Source organism: Dermochelys coriacea, chromosome 27, assembly GCF_009764565.3.
Source record: "Dermochelys coriacea isolate rDerCor1 chromosome 27, rDerCor1.pri.v4, whole genome shotgun sequence".
Lineage (NCBI taxonomy): Eukaryota > Metazoa > Chordata > Testudines > Dermochelyidae > Dermochelys > Dermochelys coriacea.
In genome coordinates this window covers 11132007-11156290 of record NC_050094.1, presented here as the reverse complement: position 1 = coordinate 11156290, position 24284 = coordinate 11132007, and the positions used below count along the sequence as shown (strand labels likewise).

General features: G+C 45.5%; 1 protein-coding gene across 1 annotated transcript in view; it reads left to right on the top strand.

Moving 5' to 3' along the window:
• Positions 1-8633: 8633 nt before the first annotated feature.
• KPNB1 (karyopherin subunit beta 1) overlaps positions 8634-24284 on the top strand; it is a 35407-nt gene continuing 19756 nt past the window's right edge. The window contains exons 1-7 of the mRNA XM_038385514.2: positions 8634-9068; positions 9424-9482; positions 12533-12715; positions 17446-17646; positions 19986-20138; positions 21783-21842; positions 22178-22267. Of these exons, the coding sequence (XP_038241442.1) occupies positions 9029-9068; positions 9424-9482; positions 12533-12715; positions 17446-17646; positions 19986-20138; positions 21783-21842; positions 22178-22267 (786 nt within the window). The 5' untranslated portion in view covers positions 8634-9028. The remainder of the gene's footprint in view (positions 9069-9423; positions 9483-12532; positions 12716-17445; positions 17647-19985; positions 20139-21782; positions 21843-22177; positions 22268-24284) is intronic.

Genomic DNA, 24284 nt, shown 5'->3' with positions numbered 1-24284 from the left:
TCCCTAGTTCAGCTAGTCCGTTTATGAAAACTGGATGATACAAGCCCGTTGTACCACGGAGGCCGAGCACACCATGTATGGCAATGAAGAGCAGGAGCCTGCATCCATCTCCAGAGAACAGCCCCAGCAGCCGTCAGACCAATTGGAGCCGATGCTGCAATCTCAGTTCTCTGCTCAAGCCTGATTTTACGCTAGGTTCCAGTGCTTTGATTTCTGCCAAGGGGACAGATTTGTACCTGGCTCCTTAGCCCCACGCTCCTTGGCCGCCCTGAAGGAGCACACCCTTAGGGAAGGCCGAGCTGTGCATAACGCTGAGTTTCATAAAATTCCAGCCGTGCATGCTGCAGGGTTGGCGTTTTTCACGCATGCCCTAATGCCCGCGCTTAGACAGAGCCAGGCCACACTTCGGTCAAACCCAGGAGCTGGGGCCATGTTATCATTTTGGGTGGAACCGACGTGCAAGTTATTGGCGTGATTTCGACCCAAACCGTGCAATTTGAGGTGAGTTTCACCTTGAGCCTTTTGCCTTGCTGGCGGAGGGACCCCAGAGAGGAGTGACGGGGGTTTACCGGGAGAGGGGATCCGCTCCTTGTGCCTGAATAACCCCTCACAGCCATTTTGTGAGTTGAGGTGCAAATAGTAAGTGGTCTTAACCAGTGTAGCTGTGAATTCTGCACAACCGTCTGCCCGTGCCTGGGGCCCCGTCCCGATCTGATGATCTTAAAGCACTTTACAGGCATTAATGAACTCTGCCCCCTCACATCTTGAGCAAGGATCATCCCTGAGCGTATGTCGTCACTACAGAGTTAACCTAAGTCTGGACACTAGGTTAGCCTATGCAAATCCCATGGGTCTTAGTGCTGCTCTGTTCTAGAGTGAGCACTTTGGGTCAGCATGCTGGGATGAGGGTCTCCCAGGTGGCCCCGCTGCTCATGTGCTGTGTCGATATGCAGCAGGCCCTGTGGAAGATGGGGCTCAATCACCAAAGTGGGATTTAGGAACTGGTGGGAGCCTTCTGGTGCAGAACACAGCCCTGAGGGAATTGTGCGAAGGCTCCGGAAGGCTCCGAGCACCCGAGATAAGTAACAGGGGTTATAGCCCGTGTCCATACTGAGAGGGGTGACAGCCTGAGTTAAAACAGAACCTGAGCTCTGACCTATACCCCCAGCCAGGCAAGCCAGCCTGGGTTCAGAGCACCTCCATATTCAGCTGAGAGAGAGAGAGAGAGAGAGTGTGTGTGTGTGCGCGCGCAGTAAGGTGGTTATGGCTTAAACCTGCATTAACACTGCAGCAAAGAGTAGCCAGACCCTGTTTTACAGATGGAGAGCGCCACAGTGACTTATCCATTAAGCCAGCAGCAAAGCTGAGGACAGACCCAGGATAGATTCCTGGCCCTACTCTTTTATTTCCTCCCTTTTGACTATCTTAAGCTCGGCTCCACTCACCAGCTGTATATAAAATCATCTGAATGGGCTAGGGGCCAATGGATATTCCCTGTGATGCACGTAGCCTCGGTGTAAGACTGCCTCTTTGCATTATTGCTGGACTCAGCTCCCTGATTGAGGATGTTGCTATGGGCGCTTGCCATGCATGAGCTGGCTAGGTCATTAGTCCCCTGGCTGTTGGGTAATAGCTGCTTCGGTGACTCACCCTGAAGTACAGCCAGACTGGAAATCCATGGCGTTGTTTGGAGGACCAGAGGCTCCCCTTTCTCTCAGTTTCACTGGACATGGGATTCTTCCCTTCCTGGGCTAAACCATTGGGCATCATTAGCGGGAGGCTGTCAAATGGCTCCCACGGTCCACCCCCGAGGGAGGTCACATTTCAGCATTGGCTGAGCAATCCCTATGCAGCATTACTCAGCTGTTAAACATCTCCTGCATTCTGCCTCAGAGGTGGCTGCCTTTCACCGGTGGGGCGAGTGATACCATATCAATTTGTTACAGTTTAAAAGCACTTTTAGATTCTTCAGGATGAAATGGCAGGTAAAGTTAGTCCTCAAGAACAACCTGTAGGGCAGCATTTGGAAGCCTACTTGGGAGCTTCAGCCTGGAGCAGAAATGAGTGGCCTGTTTACTTAGGGGCAGCTCACAGAAGCATCTCACACAAAGGCCCCAGAGCTGGGATTGCTGCACGTGTCTGGTTGCAACTTGCCCTATGATGCCCTCTGGGCTTTGGGCCCAGAGAACAAGCGAGGGGCCATTACAGACAGCAGCTGGGAATGGAAAGGGGTCTTTTGAAGTGGTTGAGGCCATTAAAAGGGACAGCTGGAAATAGTGATTGGCAAGGCAAGAGGTTGGGAGTGGGTGGAGCCAGCTGGACATGGGAAGAATTACTTCACACAACACACTGTCAACCTGTGAAACTCATTGCCCAGGGATGTTGTAAAGGCCAAAAGTATAACAGTTCAAAAAAGAATTAGATGAGTTCATGGAGGATAGGTCCATCAATAGCAATTGGCCAAGATGGTCAGGGACGCAAGCCCATGCTCTGGGTGTCCATAAGCCTCCAACGGTCAAAAGCTGGGACTTGATGCCAGGGGATGAATTGCTTGATAAACTGCTCTGTTTGTGTTCATTCCCTGTGAAGCATCTGGCACCGGCCACTGGGACAAGACAGGATGATGGGCTAGATGGACTATAGGCCTGACGCAGTATGGCCGTTCTTAATTCAGAACTGCAGGGGCGAGAAGAGTCTGGGAGGTGGAATTTGGTGGTTGAGAGGAGGGCACTGTTCTTTTAAGGTCTGTCTGTCAGACGTAGCTCAGCGTCAATTCAGATGGCAAAGAAGTCGTGGTTCTGGCGTGCCGGTATTGTTAGCTTTTAGGGACAGTATCCCAAGTTCACAACTTCACAGGTTACAAGGCCAGAAGACAGGTTTCAAAGTAGCAGCCGTGTTAGTCTGTATTCGCAAAAAGAAAAGGAGTACTTGTGGCACCTTAGAGACTAACAAATTTATTAGAGCATAAGCTTTCGTGAGCTACAGCTCACTTCATCGGATGCATTTGGTGGAATGGCATTTGGCATCTCTCCTCTGTTTTTTCCACCAAATGCATCCGATGAAGGCCAGAAGGGATCATTAGATCATCATCTGACCTGCTATATTAAAATACAGGCCTCCCTTGAATGACTTCCTGTTTGAACCAGAGCAGATCTTCTAGAAAAACATCCAGTCTTGCTTTGCTGCTTAGGCTGAACTAGGGGAAATGTTTACATTCTAAGAGGAGGAACTGGGGTTCGGCAGAGGAGGCACAGATAGCGTGGGACTGGGGAGCTGTTTTTCCACTATCCCCCTCCCAGCACCAGCTGCAATAGAGAAACCCATTAGAAGGAAAGCAAACAGGGTCCCTTGTAGCAGCCTGCGTCAGGAGCATCACAGAGCAAACAAAGCCAATGGCTAAGGTGCCTCTGGAAGTTGCTAGCACTCAGTAGACACATGTGTCTGACTAATCCATCTATGCAGCGAACGATCAAAAGACGGTGTCTCCTAGCTGGCAGTGGGCAGCTGGATTCCTGCTGCCATAATAAATGGGGTGGGGGTTGAGTTGACACAGGATATTCTAGGGAAGGGGTCCTCAATGTCGCCCGCTTAGTAATGTGGGGAAGGCTGAGAGTTTGCAACCACCAGGAGTCTGCTAGCAGAGGTCACTACGCGGGCTGGTTGGGAATTTTTCTACATATTGTTTTTTCATTGAAACATGCCAATTCGTCAAAACCGTTTGCCAAACAGCACCGGGCTTGATGAATTCCCGAGTGGAAACCATGTGGAGAAACAAAGGTCTGAAATTGTCAACGTGTTTCATTTGGACCCAGTCTGAAACGAAAAGTTCCAGTTTCCCACTTCTGAATCCCCTTTTCCAGTTTTGAAATTTCAGCTAAAGAGGCTGAGAAAAAGGTTGAAAAATAGGACAAAAAAGTCAAAAACATGTTGAATGACCCAAAACAAACAAACAAACAAACTCGGTCTTCACTGGGCGAATATTTTTGACATTTCACCCCAATTCAAGACAGGAAATTTCAAACTCTTGAAAATATCTGTGGGACAGCAAAACTGCTCCTTGCCAAGCTCTAGTAGCTACAGAGGAACAAGAAACTCCCTGACCCCAGGGACAGTGTGTGCTGCATCCACAATACCCCCAAGCCCTTCTGCTCTTGATCAGGGCTGCCCAGTTGTTTTTTCGAGTTTATATGTTCTTCTTTTTTACCCTTTATCAGTGCACCCTTCTGCCAGGGTCCATCATTTAGCAAGGGGCTAGTTAGCCAGTCGTTAGAGCAAGGCACTGGGAACCCAGAACTCCTGGATTCTATTTCTGGCCCTACGTTAGTGGTTCTCAAACTTTTTTTTCATGGACCACTTGAAAATTGCTGAGGGAGAGGCAGACCACTTAATGATCTTTCCAAATGTTGTTTGTACCGTTAGCTAGCTATTGTAAAGCACTTTGGGTAAAAGCGCTATATAAAAACACCCTTAATAATAATTAACTTTTTTTGTTCTACAAATAAAAGCCCACAACTCATACTTAATATCAGTAGTCTTGCCTTTCTAATACAATGAATGTGCCCTCTCCCCCGCCCCCCCGCGGCAGCCCTCGAACTGGGGCTGGGAAGGAGGTGGGGGGTCTCTCCCCGGCAGCCACAGCCCTGGAGCTGAGCTTGCCTTTTTCTCTGGCCGCCGCAGCCCTGCGCATCCCAGCGTATCCCAAATTCCCTCCATCCCCTCTTCTGACCCTCAAGGCCATCACCTCACCTTACATGTGCGTCTCCTCCAGAGTCCAGGCACCTAATTAGTGGAGCCACGTCTGCACAGCCCCACTAATTAGGTAGATGGCCCTTCATTCTCTTGTGTGCGGCCACCCAGCTGTGCACCTTAGAGGGAACTATCCGCGGACCACCTGAATGGAGCTCACGGAGCACACTCTGAGAACCTCTGCCCTATGCGATCTTGGACTCACTGTGCCTCAGTGTCCCCATCTGTAAAATTAGCAGAACAAGCCCTGTTCTGAAGGGCTTAATGGCTTGAGAAGGTGACTTGGAGGTCTATGCAAAAGGTTTTAAACATACACACTCCCTTGATCCCCAGGTTCATATCTTGAAAGAGTCAACAGAGAATTCCATGGAGTTTATTGTGCATGGGACCTTAAGAGGAGACCTTGCAAGCTGAGACCTGATCTGCTGCATATTGACATTAAAGATCCCAGGGCTCTTTTCAGAAGAGTAGATTTTTTTCCCCCCTGCTATAAACTAAACTTTTCCCTCCCTCTCTTAGCCTCCTCTCCAGAAGTGGTTGCATTTCAGTGGCACATAGAACTTAAAATGCTTCCCATTCCTCGAGTGCCTTACATATGCGTATGACGTATGGTCAATTACAGGGCGCGAATTTCATGTCAGACCAGGAGAGTGATGTCTCGCTCTGGCTGCAGCGGGAAGGACCTAATAGAGACCTGCCAAAAGAGACTAGTCTTTCCTTCTCATCTTCCTTCTTGTGCGAGCAATTGGGCCTGTTTTATCCCCTCTCTGTTATTAGCCTTGGGGTGCTTCCTACCTGTAGCAAGAGAGAATCAGTTTGAACATATCTGGCTAACTTCCCCTTCTCCACATGGCATTTGTATTTAATACCACAACAGAGCCTGATTGTGTTCCTAATTACTCTTTCTCCTGCAGCAAGAGACCCTCTTCAACTTGGTTTAATTATTCAGTTGCACCTTTGTTCCCCTATTTTCCTCTTCTTACAGTCTTTATTTTCCATCAGAGCATCCTGCACGTTTCACTCAGGCCTTGTCTATACACACAAGCTGTACTGCTTTTACTAAACTGCTCCAGTTAAAGTGATACAACCCCCTTAATGTGAATGCAGCTTTACTAGTACAAAGGTGCTTTATACTGGTATAGCTCTTCCTATATAGCTCCAGTGGTCAAAGGCACCTTTCTGCCAGTATAATCCACGCTAGGGATTGTACTGGTACAACTATTTCCATACCAACAATCATCACCACTCTAACTGAAATATCTGTATGATACCAGTATAAAACCGGGGCGTGGACCAGGCTGCATTGTTATTATTTTCCACTTCTGTTGTGGTAGCACCACAGAGCCCCAGTCCAGGACCAGGACCCCAATAAGCTACGTGCTGTATAAACACAGACCAAAAAGAAGCCCCAATGAGATCACAATCAAAGTCTGCCTTAATTTCTACCTTGCCTTCATCACAGTTTTTAGGATAACCAGTCTGGAAATTCTGTCAAGCCCAAAGCCTTTTTGGAAGATGGGATCCTCCAAGGAGTTTTTCTGGTTCTTTGTGGTTGTGGCACGTAGTGGTGGGGGGGGCAGCCCTTAGCTTCCCAGGGTCCAGCGATGAAGGAGCTTTCAGCTCTGTGACTACAGCATTACATTTCAGTTATATCAGGGGCTACCTCCCAGGTATCAAGCTATAAGCTTTCCTGTTTCTTCTCGACTGTTAGCCTGGGCTTCTCCTCAGATTGGGTGACCGCTGATGCTCTGATGCTGTCACAGGTGTAGAGAGGACACGGGAAGTGACACTGCTGGGGGGGATGCTGCTCAGGTGGACATGGGCAAGAGAGGCTACTGCGCACTATACGAGCTCAGGCAAGTTGCTTCATGTCCTCATAGCAGGAGTCACCCCCCAACCCCAAATATGGGGATAAGGAAAGTGTGAAGGGTGAATTAATTCATGTTTATAAAACCTGTTGAAAATGTGAAGCACAGCTACCCTACCGTGTTCCGCTGGGAAGAAGGATGTTGTACAGGCCACTGAGGTAGTTATTCCTTGCTCCTTCGAAAACTTTTATTTCCACCACGCCAGCCATGGTAATCAACCCCAAGGGACAATGGTGTGTCCTACTGGCAAACACCTCTAATCCCACCACTACCCCAGTGTTCTTTATCTATACTGAGCTGTTAGGTCTAGCCACAGACAATGCTGGAGGGAAATCTGCTGCATTCACACCATTCTCTGCTCTCTTCCGTCGTATACCTACCATGTTTCAAATGCCCCCTGAACGGGGGAGGGCTGAAGATGTCCTAAAAAACCCCTCAGCTCCCCCAAAAAGCTTTCAGAGATGTGTATTACCTCCAGCACGTCCCTTCAGGGTGGGTTTAATCATCCCTAGGAAGCACTTTATTACAAAGTTAGCCACAAACCCTTTTAGTCCATTTCCCATACTCCCTGGAGTCCCAATATGTCCTTCCCCTCAAGTCCTCATAGGCACAGCACCTTCCCCTGCAAGCCTAGTTCCCAGAATGCTAGCCCATCCCCCACAATCTCCTACAGGAACCTAGAAAAAGGTCATACCAACAATACAAATCATTATGAACACCTAGTTATTTTCATCAGTCCATCTCAAAGTACTTTCCAAAGGCGGTCAGTATTATTCTCCCTGTTTTACATATGGGGAAACTAAGACCTGGGAGGTATAGCAGAGCCAGGAATAGACCCCAGTCTGCTGTAGCCCAGCAGTGCTCCACCCACTAGCCTGTACTTTCTCCAGTGATCCATTTAGTTCAGCAACAGGTCTCCAAGAGCGGACTGTACCTACCAGACGTTGCAGAGGAATGTATGAGAAACACTGTGATGGACAACGATGGGCAACCGACCCATGGCAGCGTCCCCTTAACCCCAAGCAGTGAGTGGCTGACTACTGCTATAGACCAGCCATTACAGACCGTGCTCCTATTGACCCTGGCCCTTGAGCTGCAGCCCCTATTGAAAGGGAGAGTATCCACAACTACATTAGCATAATAATTACATATAGGCTAGAAATCCTCTTGCTTTAGAGCATGCACCAACCACTAGCTGCTTAGGAAGAAACTGCCCCCGTGGGCAGAGGATTCCAGAATTGTCCATTATGAGTTTCTTACACCTTCCTCTGAAGCCTCCGGCACTCGCCCAGATGTATTATTGATCTGATCCAGCAGCAATTCCTACATTTCTAAAACCACAGTCCCCTCCAGACACAGTGCTATTTCTTCTGATTTAGAACAGGGCCTCAGTCATTCCCCTATAGTACAGCCTCAGCTCCTAGAACCCGCTCGCTTCACATCCTTTCATATGGCCCCAGCTCCTGTCCCTTGTAATCCCAGCCACCTATAGCTTCCTTTATGGCCTCACCCCCGCTAGAGCCCCAGCAGCCTCTTGCCCTGATGGCCCAACCCCCCTCTCAGGCCCTGATGGCCCCATCCACCTCTAGCCTCTGGCCCTGATAGGCCCCATCCACCTCTAGCCTCCGGCCCTGATAGGCCCCCACCCCTCTCTAACCCCCCCAGCCCTGATAAGCCCCACCCCCTCTAACTGCCCCCCAGAACCCCTGAAGGGCCCCACCCCTCTAGCCCCCAGCAGCCCCTGATGGGCCCTATCCCCCCCCCGACTTAGCTCCCCAGGAAGCCGATGGCCCCACCCCCTCTAGCCCATGGCCCTGATAGGCTCCACCCCCTCTTGCCCCCCAGCAGCCCCCGATAAGCCCCACCCCCTCGAGCCCTTGGCCTGATAGGCCCCACCCCCTTCTAGCCCCCCGCAGCCTCTGATGGGCCCTAGCCCCCCCCTTTCACTTCCCCAACAGCCCTGGATGGCCCCGCCCCCTCTAGCCCTGATGCCCCGCCCCCTCGGGAGCTTCGCCCGTTGGCCCCGGCCTCTCCATCCGCTTCTCTAGGCCGCCCTCGCCCAGCCCGGCCAAACGGGCCAATCGGCGCGCGGCGTCGGAGCCCCGCTCAGCCAATGGCCGGGCGAGCGGCGGCGCCGACGCCGGCCCAATGAGCGCCGGGCGTGCGGGGCGCTGCCAGCCAATGAGTCTGTGCAGCGGCGCGGCGCGGGCCCGGCTCAGCCATATCCCTCCGCCCGCGCGGCTGCCCGGGCCCTTCCCCCCCCCGCTCCACCTCGTCGGTGCGCGCGCTCCCCCATCCGCGCGGCCCTTCCTCCCTCCGCCGCCCGCCCCGGGGTCCCCCACGCACCAGGAGCCGAGAGCGCGAGCGAGCGGGACCCCGCCCCGTGCCGCAGACGCGCCGCCGCCGCCGCCGCCATGGAGCTCATCACGATCCTGGAGAAGACGGTCTCGCCGGGTAGGGGCCAGCACGTGGGGGAGGCCCGGGGAGCGGCCGGGCGGCGGCCGCCGCCGGGCCCGGGCAGGGCGCGGCCGGGCCTGAGGGGGTGGCCGGGCCTGGGGGCGGGAGGCCGGGCCTGAGGGCGGGATGCGGGCTCCGGGGGAGGCCGGGCGTGGGGCCTGCCCGGGCTGGCGGAGAGGAGGGGCGAAGCCGGCCCGGCAGCGGGGCTTGGGGAGGGGGGCGCCCGAGGCCGGGCGCTGGCTGAGGGCGGAGGCCGGGCGGAGGCGCTAGGCCGCGGGGAGCCCGTTTGCCCCGGGCCGGGAGGGGCGGGGCGGGCTCGTGCAGCGACTGACTCCGGCTCCCCCCCCCGCAGACCGCTCCGAGCTGGAGGCGGCGCAGAAGTTCCTGGAGCAGGCGGCGATCGAGAACCTGGTGAGCGCGGCGGGGTCCCGCGGGCGGGGAGCGCCCCGCCCTGCCCCGCGCAGGCCGAACCGCCATCGAGGGCGCAGCCCAACTTGCCGGCTGCCAGCCGGGGCGGCGGCCGGCCAATTGTGACGCGCCCGGGGGCCGCGCCGGCCAATGGGGGCGCGGAGCCGGGGCGGGGGGGGGGGAGGAGGGGAGCGCGGTAGGCTGCGCGGCGCTGCGTGTGCCGCGATGGGGCCTGCGAGCCATGTGGGGAGACCGGGCTGCGTAAACTGCGCCCGGAAGAGGCCCTGGAGCTGGGATTACCCCCCCCCCCCCCGTAGGCCCTTCATTCCCCTCTGTCCCCTCCCCCCCATGCAGAACCTGATCCTTCATCCTGCCCCGTTTATCTTGTGCCTGCCCTGCTGGGCCTTTACCCTTCTCTGCCTGCTCTCAGTCCCCCCCCCCCCATTGCTCTCAGCGCCCGGTACATTCCTTCGTCCCTTTGCCAGGCCCTCTGATTGCCTCAGTCTTGGCCCTTCATTTTTCTCTTTTCTCCTGCAGTGTTTGGATCCTGTTTACCTTTCATCCTAGTCCCCTTTTACTCTTAAGAGGACCCTCACTCTCTTCTGAACTAGGCGCTTCTCCCCTCGCTCCCCCCCCCTTGTCTGTGGTCCAGATAAGGTGGAGGTAGAGGATGAAGGTGTTACCGCTGTTGGGAGCCCTGAGTGGGTGGAGTTAGAGTACATTTTAGAATGCATTTAAGGGAAACGAAAGGCTCCCGGTCACTTTGTTCCAGAGGGAAAGGGTACTCAAAAATCTGCAAATGAGACACTGCCATTATGAACTCTTAGCCTCGTCTACACATGCCATACTAAAATCAAGGGAGGATTAAGTTAAAAATATGTCCTACCGTTAATGTATGTTGTGTGTGTAATCAAGGCACAACATTACAACCATTACCTTACAATAAGGGTGTATGGATCTGATTCTTAGAATTGCTATTCTGCTTTCATCCTGGAGGCTATCTCTGGTTCTTCGTGTGAGTGATTAAAAAGAGGTGAATTATTGCATTCCTCTTTGCTACTGTGAAGGTTAGTTGTCACTGACTTGTCTGATGGATTGGAGGTGGTAAAAAATGGGTGTTTAATGTTTTGGCAACCATATACATTCTTTCCTCTCCACCAGCATAAATTGACAGCCTATGCAGGTTATTTGTATGTAATTTAATGTTAAAGGCTTGTGAAATCTGGTAATCAAAGTTGCTTATAGTTGGGCTTACAGTTTCACATTAGCCCCAGTTCTCTGGCTAAGTGTTTAATGAATCATTGCCCTCCACTGAAACGTGAGTTTTTTCTGTCCTTATTTTGGGGCTCTTGCTGAGTCTTCCTGCAATGCTTCTGTGTGTGGAAGCTGTGAGAATGGGTATACTACAATTGGGTTTGGGTCTGCAGACTAGAATTAAATAAAAAACTCTAAATTAGAATTGTGAATTTTGGGCCTAGAATGAATAAAGCTATTGTCAGTAGTTTTAAAAAAAAAAAAAATCTAACCATTTGAGGGAGGCAGGTGAGAGAATAAAGAATTGGTGACTGCTGGCTACTCTTATCTTTAGTGGATTTTCCTGGCATCGTCTTCATCAGATGTATGGCATTTTGGGAGTTTAGCCCACTGTTTCTCCTCAAGGGATGTGTCCTTGCAACACTTCCGCTTTCTATCCCAAAAACATTCCTTTCCTGAAAACTTTCCCCATTTTTTAATTTAATCCAGGCTTGCAAAATTTTGTCTCAAATATTAATACATTTTTGATGGATAAGTAAACTTAGCTCTTTCATTATGGTAAAAGGTGAACAAGTAGACTTCTTGCCTTGGGCACTGCATTTTTCAGGACATTTTTGCAAGACTGGTTTATCTTCAAATGGTGGTTTTAAACTATATATTTGTTTACAAACTCTGCAGCTTGGGTGTTAAAACAGATTCTTTGATAGCTTTATTTATTTAACTTTTTTAGGTGATATTTTGGACCATGAAGAACACAAGTTCCTCTGTCCTCACTACCTGCTTAAAAATGGCAGCATAGCTACTTTTAGGTAGTCTTTCTTAGGCCCTGGTTTCCACTAGAAATTTTGTTTGTATTAACTATGAGTGCAGTCACACCAATTTAAAAGAAGTACTCTATAAAGTAGAGAAAACAGTTTCAGAAAGGCTTGATTCCACCATTTCTGAATCACTTTGGTATGAATTGATATTGAAACCAGTGCAGCTGCACCGAAAAACACATACACAATTTTTAGTGGAGACCAGGCTTTGGTCAGTCTTGGCACAAGAGTCGCACTATTGGAGCTCTTTCTCCATGCCACACAAAGCAGAAACGTATCACATGTCAAGCTGTCAAATTGTGAGTAGTCCGAATCCTAAAGACTTTTTCACTCGTTACCAAAACCAAACCTTACAAATGCAGGTATTGATAAACATACATTAAATAGCACTGCATAAATGATACCTTTGACATTAGAGAAATTGTGTAATAAACTTACTCTTACAGAAATATTTTACTGTATATAAGCTGATTTGAGCTTTTAAAAGCATTAAAAAAATTCCAAAAGGAAACTGGCTTGGTGCTCCCCTTGGAAAAAAGAAATATTTTTTTATTCGACGTGACATTTAAATTCATGTTAGTTTTAAGAACACAGACAGTCTTGGGTGATATAGGCCTTGGAATAGGACCTGAGCGCTTTATTTAAAGGCGTACTTTAAACAGACAATAGGATTGTGAAAGATATGAGTGTCTCAAGTAATCTGAAAAAAATCCAACTAAGTCACATCTACTTAGGTTGCTTTCCAGCAGTTCTAATTGGAATCTTAACGTTCATAATCTTAGTATAAAACAGTCATTGTATGGTAGCAGCAGTATGCTATTGGTCAGATACTTTCCAAATTGTCCAAAGAGTTTTGCTTTGGTTTGGTTGGGTAAAAATTTAATTCTCTTTAGTTAGAAAAACCTAATGGATCAGATTCAGATTAAGAGCAGATTATGTGTTTGTATCCATTGATAAGCAAGTTTTCTTCTCCTGACCCAGCCCACTTTCCTTGTGGAACTGTCCAGAGTGCTGGCAAATCCAGGGAACAGCCAGGTTGCCAGAGTTGCAGCTGGTTTACAGATCAAGAACTCTTTGACGTCTAAGGACCCAGATATCAAGGCCCAGTACCAACAGAGATGGCTTGCAATCGATGCCAATGCCCGCAGGGAAGTCAAGAACTATGTAAGTAACTTCTGTATTTCAGTGAATTCCATTTTTGTCCATTCACTTCCAAACAGCTTATCACTTTTCCCACAATACGGCTGAATAATGAACATTTGATCTATTTCTCACTGTTTGAAAAATTGTTACATTTCTTACTATTATGGAACAATGAAACTCATTTGTACTTAATACTTTATGTTGCTGTAGCACCTTTAATCTGAGGAGCTGTTTTACAAGCATTAAATTGCAGAACACACCTGAGAGATAGCTAAAGGATAGGAGAGAGAACAAGTTCACCAACTCTGTAATGCAGCTATCTCTGGGGTAGAACACAGCACTGTGGGTTTTTTTAATTTCTTGTAAACCGAGGTCTAGGGCTGTGTTGCTTTAATTCAGGGGTTCTCAAACTGTGATATGTGTACCTCTGGGGGGTACGTGGGAGAAATTGTGTAATGGTGGATTTTATTTATTGCATTTTCATAATAGGCTACGCAGATGAAGCTTTAAAACTCTGGGGAAATTTGCGTTATAAAATACGTTAGTTAATTTATTTCAAGATAGATCAATGAGAACACAGAGACACTGACGTACAGAGCACTCATCTCCAAACACCATACACCACGGGTTCAGTTGCCCAGCAACTGTCCAGTCTAACTGAGCTCGGAACTTAGTCAGTGTTTTTTTTTGTTTGTTTGTTTTTGTTTTTCCCCAGTTGTATATGTCCACTATCTCTGTATGCAACAGTGAAATATGGGCAAATGGCTAAAGAATAGGTGGTAGGAAGAACACACAATGTATCAGTGATGAGAATGGTGGGGGTATGTGGGCATCTGGTAGATCTGGAGCAGGGTATTTCAATAAGAAAAGTTGGGGAACCTCTGCTTTAGTTAATCCTTTCCAGTGCTTGCAGCCTGGTAAGTACTCTTCCCAATCTCATCGTTGCTGGATGTGTAAAATATGTGGCAAATGTCTACTTCTGATGCTTAAATAAGCAATATAGGATAGTGCTTAAGGAAGAATAATATGTCCAGCACCCGTTAAGATAACGTTGGAGGGTAGGTTTTTCCACTTCTGTTCTTCTACTAGTTTTTCTCTTCCTTACCATGGGAAAAAAAAAAGTGGGATTTGCTGTTGGAGCATGGTGCTTGAAGGAAGAGTTATAGGTGAGGTTTTGGGTCAAAAACTGAGACTTTTATATTGTGTTAAAGCATTCTTCAGAAGCATATGAATAGCCAGACAGAAAGATTTCTGAATGATGAACTGCGATTCCAGACTTTTTGGAGGATATAGTTTTCATCACTAGTAGTTTACAGATGCATTGGGATTTGATTTTTATTCTTCATACTTGAACAATTTCTTCAATTTTTTTTAACTGTGATTACTGTAGCTTCCATTGTGAAGTCTGAGACAGGGACAGTCTTTCTCTGTGTACACTGGGTCTAGCACACTGTGGGTGTTTACAGAATACAGTTAAAAACAGTTACCGAAATTCCAGGTGCTGAAAGCTACTGCTAAGTTTTGTAAAGATGTGGAGTGTCTTTGTGATTTGTCAAGCTAAAAGCTATGACCTTTGTCAGAGGAGATGGCAAGAGATTCTAGCTGTGCTAGCAAGTGGTTAGCATGAAGAGACATAATGCTGGCTTGGCAATAATGACATTCCAACAGATAACTGCTATATTCTTTAATGACAATGGGTCATTTGCTGTCAGCCAGAATGTCCTTTGTGCTGGTTATCTTTTTGACTTTTGAAGATGTATGTGCACTTGGATCTATGCAGAACTTTATAGTGGGTACATTCTGGGTGCAAATGGACTACCCATTCTGCATAATCATTTGTCTCAGATAATTCGTGTCTTTGAATGTTTAATACTTACGTAGTATTCTCCAGAGTAAGATTGGATGATTAGATACTGTGTGATAATTTAACTTTTTTCAGTTATTACTTTCAATGGTGGGGAGGAAGGGGGTAATGCTGTTTTGATGTTTTTGACTTCAGTTGTCAAATGTGTGACAGGAAATTTAGTAGTTTTTGTTTTTGGTAACAGTATGATTACAAAATAACAGATCCCTAGTTTAGGAGCTGCAGTGTTGTAGTATATTGAAGGAAACTCATCAGTTTCATTTGCCTTTAATACTGTCCCTCCAAAGAATTAAAGTAATAATCCTTTACTCGTTGTCATTGGATCATTTAGTGCAAGTGATCTACTGAGAGAACTTTTTGGTTTAAGATTCCTAATGACTAGTTCTTTCTTAAAAACTTTGAGAATTTTCTTATTTGCACTACCCTTTTTCCTGTTTAGAAGTTAAGTGGGAGTTGTGACAGGGCAATTTCCTGCAATATTTTTGGGAGATCTTATTGAATTAAACTTAAATAGCTTTGGAGTCTATTGTATTATGAATGAAAAGTGTATATATTATTGTGGGATTATACGTAACTTATCTGGGGAGGAGACTTGTCCAATGTAAAACTAGAGAAGTGTCAAAGTACTATTTTAAACAATATGCCAGATAAGAAGGAACTTGGGGACAAACAAAATTAAATGGGTTTCATAGGAGACACCTGGATTGGGTGGGGAAGGGGTGAATGCAAGTTCCCACCTCCAGACCCAACCTTTTGAAGCTACACTCTGAAGAGAGAACCATTATCTGACTGACTACATGTTCATGGTCTCTAAAGATCAAAGACCTAAGCTGTATATAAAAAGAGAGACTGAGTTATCATGAATATGCTTGTTCTGGGCTAAAAGCTGGTAAACCCTTGATAGGATTTAAAGGGCTGATTGCCTGCCAGAGCCCTTGTTGGAGTTGGGGTGGCGGGGTGGGGTCATTTCTGGTAAGCTTATTAGCGTACATGTAGGTTTTTACTGTTTTTAATGTGTTTTTTCTCTGTAGTGCTTTCACTTTAAGAATAAATGTACTCGCTTAGAGAGGTCTGTGTGGTAACTTAAAACTGGGCAATTACAAAGCCTTTGGAGCGAAAGCAACGTGCAGATGCTGACCAATTAAGGCAGATTGGTTTGCTGGGAAACTCAGTTTAGACTGGGGACTGCGCAGCATGGAAGAACACTGATCAGGATGGAGAAAGATGCCTCTCCATCCAAGAGAGATGATGGCTGGGAGCCAAAAACCTAATAATGGATGCCCTTGCTGGATCACAGAGGGGGGAATACAGGTGCAGTTGACCTAAACTGACAGGAGTGTGTTGACCACTTGCTACTGTCTGATTATCAGTAGCCTAATGTGAAATGAGTTGGTGTAAATCTCTCCTCTGTTTTTTCCACCAAATGCATCCGATGAAGTGAGCTGTAGCTCACGAAAGCTTATGCTCTAATAAATTTGTTAGTCTCTAAGGTGCCACAAGTACTCCTTTTCTATTTCCATCATAAAATCATTTCCACATTTGGCTCCAGCTGGTATTGTGAATACCAAAGATTGAATGGCCATGGAAGCTTTTCGCCTGTTCCTAAAGGTCAGCTAAGACAATAGTGGTAGGTTGCTTGGGAGAACCTTGCAACCTATTGTATGGATAAATGGAAGATCTAAGTATCCAAGGCTGAGTGCCTGAAATTACTAAAATCCTTTTTTTTTTTTTTTTTTAATGGAAGTTATTTATTGAAGTGGAGAGTACAAAATGTCTTTGCTGCTGAACAAAGACTAGAAGGACTGTTCAGCAAGTCAACCAGTTAGAATAAGCAGAAAGGTCACAATAGTTTGTGCCATACTAGCAGAAGCAGTTCAGTGCTTCCTATTGGGACAGTTTGTCTTAGGGATTCAACTGTAATAGAAATTTAAAATATTATTCACCCCCACTCAAAGATCATCTTCTCATAAGCTGTTCAGTTATATTTTTGATTTGGAATGCCATTTATCTAATTTTTTTGTGATTAATTTTTATTTGTTTTCATAATACAAAGAGGTAAATGACTCCCAGCATATATATGTTTACCAAACGCTGCCCATTTCCCAGGATATCCTATGCAGTTGTTCAACTTTACAACTCGTCAAAGCTGCAAGACCAGGCAATAGAGAATCGGACAATATTACACAGGCATAATATGTTAGGGCGGGGGGGAGTAACAATTTAAAAAAATTACACACACAGGCAAAAAAGGAAGAAGAGGGTGGAGGGCTGGGAAGTTGGAGCGGAAAAAGCCGAGAGGTCAGGTAGAATGGAAGTTTAGCATTGTTTGAGCTATCTCAGCATTCTTTGTCAAGTGTATCAAGAAATGGGATCCAAATTACTTCAAATTCATGTAATTCTTCTCAAGTTGAAAAGCTTTCTTTTGCTGATAATTTTTCTGATTTTATAATCTTATAGCAGACAAGGGGGAATTGTTCCCTTCCTGGTTCATTGTATATGGGCACTCTTCACAGAATATGAAGGGTGCCTTTGCGAAATGTATGTAATTATGCAGACAAATCCTGATGCCTGGAGGGGGTAAACAACTACCCTGTTAATATAGGGGCAAACTCATTTCAGATGCTGGGGTTATATGTTTGTTTGTAGAGGGAAAGACAGAAAATCTACCTGTTTTAATCCATGTTTGTGGATAAAAATAAAATTGATCAGCTAACTCATGCTAGTTAAATTTGCTATACTCTCCCTCTCCCTCCCGGAGGGTGGTGTCAAGTAGAGATCTTAGATTCCAATCTTCTTATATTGGGTCACTGATATCAAATAATCAAAGTGTAGACTAGTGAAATTGATTTGGAAATGTCTGACTAAATTGCTGATGTTGTCTCCACAGGTGTTGCAGACATTGGGTACGGAAACATACAGGCCCAGCTCAGCCTCACAGTGTGTGGCTGGCATTGCTTGTGCCGAGATTCCCATGAACCAGTGGCCTGAACTCATTCCTCAGCTGGTAGCTAATGTCACAAATCAGCATAGCACTGAACACATGAAAGAGTCAACGTTGGAGGCGATTGGTTACATCTGTCAGGATATTGTAAGTGCATTTTCTTGAATATATGCTATGCAGTGTCTTTGCTCACCCTTTCTCCCTTCTAAATTTGTTTTCTCTAGACAGCTATTTGCAGTCAACTGCAGCAAATCCCTATAGGCTGTTTTGTTGCCTGCAGGTTGAGGATGTCTATACTAAGAGTTAGGCAGCAGAATGATTCCCCACAAAACCCACGGATGAGACCAAAGTACAAAGAGTGGCATCTGAAGGAAGAATTGACCTGATTTCACGACATAAATCCAGGTCATCTTTACTAAAGTGCAGATTTAATCATGGAGTGTGCATGGTGTTCAACCTATGGAGATCGGTGTCATTTTCAGAACCCAGATAAATGTCTTGATGAGTAAAATGATTACAACTAGGTGGTAAATGCTTACTGAGGTTGTCTCTGGGGACTCAAAAGTCTAAATTATTTCATTACATCATGGGCTAGGTATCTTCTATATATTGACCAAAATATTTTGCTCTGTACAGCACCTTCCTGCCAAGGACCTTAAGAAAACAGTGGTCACAATTTTTGTGGACAACTTGTTTTTAGTATCAAACTGTGTTGTGTGTATATATAGGACAAGTGGCTGATCTAAACTGCACTTAAAAACCCTGTGTTCTGACCTAAGGCTGAAAACAAAAACTGGCTTCCTGCCTGTTTCTGTGTAAATGCCATTGAATGGTTGTTTTGCCCCTTATTACACGGGAAAGAGTACAGATGTGCTCCTTCTGAAGTGTAAAGTGCAGTGCATCTAGTTCATCAGAGCCAGAGAAGTTTATAAAAGCAGTGCTCTAGTCAGGCAAATTTTCTGCGTGATGGCTTTCACAAGGAAAGCAGGAGGTCCGCTTTCACTTTTCAGTCTATGGTCAAACATCTTGTCAGTCAGTGTGTAATAGGATAAACATGTTTTCCCCTTCTACTGCTATTCATGCAGCAAGTGGGATATTTTAGGTGGTGTCCCTTTTACAGGACAAAGGATGGAATATTGGAATCAAAGTTTGGGAAGCTTCTGTGGTAGACGGAGAGGTCTGAAGAACGTGTAATGACTGCAAAAGGCGGGTCCCCTCCTTGAAGAGGAGAGAGACAGGGAGCAGGCAGTGAGGGAAGCCTCATAGGGTAAAGTGAAGAAACAGTATCAGAAGTGTCAGTGAGGACAGGGAGTGGAAGAAACCAACAAAAATAAGGCAGGAGGAGAGACCAGAGGAAAAACAGATTTTGAAAGCAACCTGAAAAGATAAGTGTGCCTCTTGCTGCACTGAGTGTCTGAAGGGTTTGAGTTGCTGCCTGACTGATTTGAATTGAAAACTAAAAGTTTTGTCAGTAATAAGTTCTGGGGCAAGTAAACAGGCTTGGGAGGGAAAATACTGATACTGAGATACGTAAAATGAGGAGGTGATTCAAAGTTGCAACCACTACTACTAGAATAGCGGGGCTTCAGGTCAACCATCGTCAGTTACAAATACACCCAGGATTTCTAAGTGCATGTCAGCCGTTGTCTGGAAGACAGCAAGTAATTAAGCTTCACTAATCCATAGTGGATTTTTTGATTGTCCAGGGTTGCTGAACAGAATTTTTCCTAACAGGAGTCCCTTTTACACTCCTTTGTATTGTGCCTCAATGTGATATTGATAAATCCTAACGCAATAGTTTAGGGGCCCTTGGGACCTTGCATTCCAGATACTCATTTTTTCCTGTAGTGTAAGTGATGATGTTCTGTATTCATTTAGTCCCATTCATTCATTCATTTAGTCCCTCCAACCCTGAATGATTAACCTCTACTACCTCTTTTGGTTATAGCTGTCCTTCCTTGCTACTGATCCTTGCATGATCCATTGGCAGTATACCAAATGTGCGCCTATTAGTGACAGTGGTAGGGGTATGACCACTGATACATGCCTCTCTGCTCAAATGGTAATAGAGTGGAAATTGGCAGTTGTTTGACCTCACTATAACATAGCTGAATGAGGCAGTCTGAGGCTTGCTGACTTGAAGCACAGTGATAATATTTAATATTTATTTTTAATATTTGGCACTTGTGATTCAAACTCTGGAATGCATATGCTGTTCAGGTGCAGCAGACTGTGTCCTCTTCGTTAAGGGTGCACTGCCTCGGAGTCACAGTGAGGTGTTAAGTTGCTCATATTTGACTCCTGGTGTTTCTAGTGAACAAAAGGCCTTATGGCCTTAAAGGACTTGAATTAAAGGTTGTAGAATTCATTGCCAAACTGTATTGGGGGGGAGGGAACTTGATACGTAGGGGAGCTGGCACCTGAAAAACAGAGAAGCAATCTGCAAGCCATCAGATAACTTCACCACTATTTATTCCTTGTTTCAGGACCCAGAGCAGCTTCAGGACAAATCCAATGAAATTCTCACAGCCATTATCCAAGGGATGCGAAAGGAAGAGCCCAGTAACAATGTGAAGCTCGCGGCTACTAATGCACTCTTAAACTCTTTGGAATTCACCAAAGCGAACTTTGACAAAGAGGTGAGTAAAGGAAGCAATGGAATTCTGGGTGCAAAAGGCAAGGGTGAATCCATGGTCTGTGATGAGAAATCATGCACCACGCTGAATTTTGCTTGATGCGTAATTCCACTGGAGCTGAGACTTGGGTTCTTGTCTGTAAAATTAAAGTTTAAAGACAGCTGTGATGCAGAAATACTGTGGAAGTGTTTGGAGAAGACTTATAAAATGAAAAGGGAAAGGAGGACTTGTGGCACCTTAGAGACTAACAAATTTATTTGAGCATAAGTTTTTGTGAGCTACAGCTCACTTCATCCGATTAGTCTCTAAGGTGCCACAAGTCCTCCTTTTCTTTTTGCAAATACAGACTAACACGGCTGCTACTCTGAAAAATGAAAAGGGAGCATCACTAACTTTTTTGGCTAAATATGAACTGAACTTAGAGTTTAGCCTGTTATACGCTTTGTGTCCTAATCAAACTCTGCAATGTTGTAGCCCAAGGGTAAGTCTACACTACATAATTCATTCAATCTAAGTTACTTCAACATCAGTAATTAAATCGCTTTTGCATGTCCACACTGTGCTCCTTGTATCAGCGGTGCGTGTCCTCATCAGGAGCACTTCCACCAATTTAACTGCCAGGATGAAGCGTTATGGAACAGCATCTGAAGGGCAGCAACAGTCAATGTAAACAACAGTGTCTGTGCTGACACTGTTGACCTAACTACAGCAACTAAAGCACTACACCTCTCACAGAGGTGGAGTTAAGTCAGTGTAGCGGGTGAGTTTTATCTGTGAGAGCTACATTTTAGTGTAGATGCTTAGAGGTCAACATAAGATGTCTTGCATCAACCTAACTCTCTATTGTAGACCATGGCTAAGCATGGATCAGCACTTCCTTTCTAGTGGTGTGGCAGCAATCTAGCTTTTTGACTCTACCTCTGAAATTGTGTGCGTATTTCGGGGGGGGCGGCATTAAAGTAGGGACCTCTGCTAGCATTCTGAGGTCAGTATACCCCTCATGTTCCTACCATAGAGATTTCATAGAAAATGGAACTAGTAATTAAACTTGGGATGCTCTCTTAATAAAAGCTTTTCCCTAGTCAACCATTCAGCTGTTGTTGATTTCAATCGGTGCCTTAATGTTTGAGCTGGTTGAGTAGATTGCATTTGTAGTGGACTTCTGCTCTCTAAATGGGCCTGGGAGTAGTAAATAGGGAATACAATAATTTAACATTCTATCTCCTCAACACCTCCCAGAAAATTAGTGACCCAGCTAAATCGGCTTTTCACATCTTTTGTAATAATTGCTGAATAAATCTAGGGGATGACAATAGCTTTTTTTTTTTTTTTTTTTTTTTTTTTGTAAAACTTACTTCCCTAGTGCTGTGACTTTTTTTTTATTAGAGCAATGTACCTACTTGCATGTGACATTCAAATTTGGGATTCACAATTGCAGTAGGCTGCTTATCACTTGGAAGTAATTATGAAAACACTGTGTGGTGAGTGTCTGCCTATATCCTGCCTAGCTCTTGTAGCAATGTAATGTTGGTGGCAATAATTGCTGAGATCAGGTGCTCTCTGAGCCAAAGAATTAAAAAATAATCCTGTTTGGAAGATTTTTAAACCCTTTTGCATAATATACTTCTAATTCTTTTTCTTTTCCAGTCTGAAAGGCACTTTATTATGCAAGTAGTCTGTGAAGCAACGCAATGTCCAGATACAAGGGTAAGTGATGATATAACGTCTTGAACTGTCTGTCGCTGCACCATCCAGTGACCTCTAGAATTTTAAATCTTATATTTAAAGAAATAGTGCTCTATGAATAAGTATATAAACTTGTTTTAATTGGGCTGTGGAGTAATTTTAATCACTAATAATTTGCATTGATATTTGCTTCCCTTTGTTTTAGTTGTGTTCTGTTTAGGCTACAAGCATGCTAATATTATTAGTCTCTGAAAAGAGCATTTGTGATGGTTGCATGAATTCTGCTTCGAGAGTAATGTTTTCTTGACGTGCTCAGAAAAATGACACATTTGTTGACCTGCTTCCTTCTCTGACAGGTACGAGTGGCTGCCTTACAGAACTTGGTGAAGATAATGTCCCTTTATTATCAGTATATGGAGACATATATGGGTCCTGCTCTTTTTGCCGTGAGTACTGTAAATCAAAAATGGAATAGTGGCTTAACTCCAGTGTGCTGCTCATGCTTATAAACCAAGGGACAGGAACCAAGAAAATTGCTCCCTTGTGTCTCCCACTCCAACCCCTGCAGTGCAAGAACTGGAGAGGGAAGAGTGACCTTCCGCTCATGTTCCCACACTCCCCAATCTGGAAAGAGGGCATCTTTCCTTCCTGGGGTGGGATAGAACCATTTATACATTACCATAATTTGCAGTTATAGTGGCTTTCCTCCGCAAAGAATTAATCCTTGTACGGACATCCTCTCCTGAAATTATATCTATTTAATTATAACGCAGTGTTGTGGTGGTCACATTTTACAGATTGAGTTAGATGACATGCACCCATGGTTTTGTAGTCTCTGGCAGAGCTAGGAACTCCTGATTCTTGGTCCCCCTACTTTAACTCCAAATGTATGGCAAATATTTTTTTAATCTGAACCTAAAAGCATCTCACCTCTTCACAGCAGCGGTTGTCAGCTATGTTCATAGTGCCCCTCCCTCTGTGTTAAGTGGATTATAAAATAACTAATCCCAAAAATGGGTAATCTAAGAAACGCTCGGATACTCTTAGAAATTCCTTACGCTTTCCCCATCCCTTTACACAGGACTGGATTTCTGCGTGTTTGTTTAAAGTAGGACTCCTCCTGTGTGAAGAGGAAATTGGTTTTCTGCCCCTTCCTCATTGGAATTTTGTTTTCCATTTCTTCTGTGTGGCAGTTGCTACTAGAAGATGGTTGGGCACTTGGCTTTTAAAAACTGCATATTCACAAATCATCTGGCAGTGCTGTAGTCACAGAGGACAGGGCCTGGCACTTTTCGTTGCCTGTTTTACAGGCTGAGGGCACTAAAGGCTGAGTCTAAATATAAATGTGGTTTTTATGTTAGCTGCAGGAGTGCCTGCTTTTCATCTTAATTTCTATAGCACTTCTTTTCCTGAACAATTGCAGAATATTTCAACCTGGATACTTATAGTACAACTATAATGCAGCCATCTCTGGGACAGAGCACTGCAACTAACTAGCATATACAGTAGCATTACATAGTAGTGAAGGGGGAAACTTCTGTTTTTACTAAAGAGCCATAGAATCTTTAATATCCTGGCAGAGGACTCAGGACTTCTGATTTAGGTCTCAGTTAAAGAACCACATATTGTAGATGGAACTATATTTTGAAGGGACAGTAAACCTACATTAATTTCAGATAAATAATGGAATACACAAAATTCACAAACTCTGCCAATATCTCTAGATTTTTCCATCTCATGGGTCGCTTCTGCCTCCACACCATCCTCTTATGTACCACTAAATCTGGGCAATACCTTCATAAGCAAGACATCCTGAATGTAAAAAAACAGCAGGTCCCTATGCAAGAATTTCTAACAGTATCTTCTCTAGTTTTTGGTGTAACCCTATCTTTTTTTGTAAGGTCTCTCTACAAACACCCCTATTCCAATCAAATCCATGCAACTAATGACTGGAGTCACATCTCTGTTAGTGCTTGGTACTGTGAACATTTGTATCTAAGCAGTGTTCATGAGCAATTGGTTGCTATTCTGTAGTCCTTAAAGGCTATTCTCCCTGTTGCCAAGTCGTACTCTCTTGAAATGTGGAGGAATTGTTTAGCAGCTGTCTCCACTTGGAACTTGTATTGGCATAGCTACATCACTCTGGAGTGTAGATTTTTCACACCCCTGTAAGTCGTAGCTATATATACCTAGCCCTCAGTATAGACAGTGCTAGTTCAACAAAAGAAGTCTTCTGTTGACCTAGCTACTGTCTCTTGGGGAGGTGGGTTATCTGTGCCCACGGGTGAACCTCTCCTGCTGGCATAAGTAGGGTCCATGCTGTAGCGTTTCACGTGTAGACAAGCCCTAAGAAAGACACGCTCTGTCGAGCTGCCTCTTGTGTCAGGACATCTAGGTTCCTGTACCATGCTGCCAATATGTGGCGTCAGAATTACTTTTGCTAAAATGTCTCCTCTTTCTCTA